A 2,985-nucleotide genomic window follows, 5' to 3' on the forward strand; every position below is an offset into this window, starting at 1 on the left:
AAATCACAGTACAAAATATGGAAAAAAGAGATTCAGGATCTGGATCCACAATTTTTTAACAATTTGTACAGAAGCGCAGAACTTTCATATATCATGTTCATATATATACGCTGCCTTGTAATTTATTTTAAAATTCGTAAAGCGTAAAATTCTAGGCAAAGGGCAGGCACAAACAGAGTAAGGGACACTGAACTGCAGTCTTTGAGCATACATTTAGACAGATGTAATCGTTTAGCTTTTCAGACCTCAATAAGTTCAAATATTGAACTTTACTCCACTAACCTCTACCTTTGGTTGAGTTACTTCAAAACAATACCAAAATCATTATTATTTATTTTTGCATTTTTGTTGTAAATAAACATTATTTTTTATCAAGTTTGAAAAGAATCTTTTTTACACAAATAAATCACAGAGTAATAAGGTTTAGCTTTCAGTTGAATTTAAACTTATGATGAGCTGTCAATTTGATATAAGTGGAACTCAATGGATTTTGACAAATTTTTGGTATCTGGGCAATCAGGTGCTAGAAACTTGCCTTACTTTCAAGTCCCTTATATAGTCTGAATCTGCCCAAATTCATAATTTTGATTGATATACATATGCACATACATACAATGTACTTACATATATACATATGTGAATCATCAAACTTAATAAACTATATTATAAATTTATTTTCATGTGAAACGCTTTAAATATGTTTTTGATTGACAGCTTATAGTTTTGTTTCCAAGATTTTTGAGCTGAAATTGTTGGTCTGTCAATCTTCGAAGAGTGGGGAAAAAGTATGGAATGGCTACTTGGCAAAAAATGTCTGCCGATCAGACCAACAATTTATGCCCACAGAAATGTTTTATAGTAAACCTTCAACTTGTTTTTTTTTTTTTTTAGTTAAAAACTTTAATCAATGTTATTGTATTTATTAATTAATAAAATACATTTATTGATGCAAACGCTCAAGTCTTTGTTTTTTAAATTACTTTGGCAACATAAATCAAATTATTTTTAATTTCAAGTAAAAATTACTTCGAAAGTTTATTCATCTCCTCATACGGAAGCAATAAGATGAATGTGATTATTTTGATTTGATTTTAAAATTGTTTTGAAAATAACTTGTGTTCAAATAGTAAAGTAATTATACCAATTAAGACTTTTTTCTCCGAAGTGCATCAATAAACCAACAAAATCATCAAACACAAATAAATTTCAACAAAAATTAACCAATAAAGGGGTGGTTAAAAATAAGATTTTAAAATTGCGCAATTGTGATTTGACAACAAATACCCAAAACTGAGTAGTTTCATTTAATGAAAATATCAAAAAGATTTTAGAAAATAAGTCAAATATTTTAAAATTATTTCATAAAATGACGGGCGGTGTCTGTTCCTTAACACTAAGTTTATGTTTTAACTCCAATCTTTTTCAACTAAGAAAGTAAATAAATACTGGAACTAAACAATTCATACTTACATAGATATGTATGTATATGTATGTAAGTAGACATTCGTAGATAAATAAATACTAAGTATGTACATTGTACATAAGTTATTACTTGAAATTTAGAATAATCCAACAATGATTTGTTTTTTCTTTTCAAAACGGAAGTCGCCAAAGGGTGTGATCTCTGGATAATGCATTTGCTTGAAAATTCCTATCATCAATATGAAGTATATATCATATGTCTTCAAGTTGAAAAAATAAACACTTAAACGAGTGTAAGATAACATAAATAAGAAAGAAGTACAGATAGGTACTTTGGTTGTTACAATATCAGCATTCAGCAAGCATTCCCATATTCATATGAGCAGAACTTGCGGATGGATATTCAAAACCATCTCCTATCTCATCGTATAAAATCCACGGCTAAAAATAGTTTAATACCAATAAACGAAAAAAAACAGATGTTGGACACACCATACTGAAAAATAAAAGGAGTTGCAATCTGCAGCTCAATATGTTGAAATAAGATAGAAACAAATAAACCAAGATATGTTTTCATTTAAAGAAACGATGTTTTTTTTATTAGACTTTCAGAGACACTTAACTTCGGTTTTTCTTGCAATGATAATTAATCAAAGAATTAATAGTTGTATGGTCTGAGAAGTTCCTGGGGGATGAATTGAGGAGCGCTGGGAAGAGCGTAGGTTGGTACTGGAACAGAGTAGGCTCCTGCATAGCCTCCTGGAGCACATGGAACCGGAGCAACACTGGGTTGACAGCTGAACAGATAATTCTTGGGGCAAGGTGGTGCTGAGTAAGATGGTGCTGGAGCACCATATGCGGATTTCTTCGATCTAGCCAAATCGGATGGAGCAGCGAAGCCGTTCATGTTGGATTCTTCGGTCAGAGTGTGGAGGATATTTTGAGGAACTCCTTGTTGGGAAGATCCAAGGGAGGCGGCAGTAGCAACGCTGACAAAAAGTGCAAAAACAATGAATGATTGCATGTTAAATAGAGTTTGTTTAGTTTGTTAGAACTGAATCAAGAAACCACAGTAGATAACTGATAGTTGATAGATGGAGTTAAGTCTGTTTTATACTTCTTGTCTCTTGATACAAAAGTTCGTCTAGTTCTATAAGAGTGCTGACAAAGTTCTTCCTCAGTGTTTTCCTTCTCTCTTCGTTGTTCACCATCAGAATAAAACTACACTACTGGCAGCCTAAATAAAATTGTTCACGCATTGCAATTTTCATAATTTCTTTTGTTAATGTTGAAGTTGAACTCATTTAATTGTTCCTTCTTTTTAAATTTGAAATAAGAACTGATGATTTCATATGAATTTAGTCAAAGTTGCAATGAAATTTTGAAACTGATGGTTAGTTGCATAATTAAAAATGAGGTTGAATAGGTACATATATTGAGGTTTAATTTGTTTATTTATTATTTGTTTTTTTTTTATTTCGAGGTAAAACCTAGATGAAATTTTGCAATATTTTGTATCTGTTCTTATATGTACCAAACAAAATAGAACGAAGACAGTGCTTT

The 2,985-nt window shown here is 30.9% G+C and overlaps 1 protein-coding gene across 1 annotated transcript; it reads right to left on the reverse strand.

The window, feature by feature from the left end:
• Window positions 1-2,080: 2,080 nt before the first annotated feature.
• On the reverse strand, window positions 2,081-2,446 carry LOC129948094 (vitelline membrane protein Vm26Aa-like). The gene has a single exon (XM_056058928.1). The coding sequence runs from the start codon at window positions 2,444-2,446 to the stop codon at window positions 2,081-2,083; it is 366 nt and encodes a 121-aa protein (XP_055914903.1).
• Between the last annotated feature and the right edge of the window lie 539 nt (window positions 2,447-2,985).

Source organism: Eupeodes corollae, chromosome 1 (genome assembly GCF_945859685.1).
Source record: "Eupeodes corollae chromosome 1, idEupCoro1.1, whole genome shotgun sequence".
In the NCBI taxonomy this organism is placed as follows: Eukaryota; Metazoa; Arthropoda; class Insecta; order Diptera; family Syrphidae; genus Eupeodes; species Eupeodes corollae.

What these genes read in the sequence shown, in the direction of transcription:
- LOC129948094 (XM_056058928.1), bottom strand. Translation starts at nt 2,446, where the DNA reads ATGCAATCATTCATTGTTTTTGCACTTTTTGTCAGCGTTGCTACTGCC.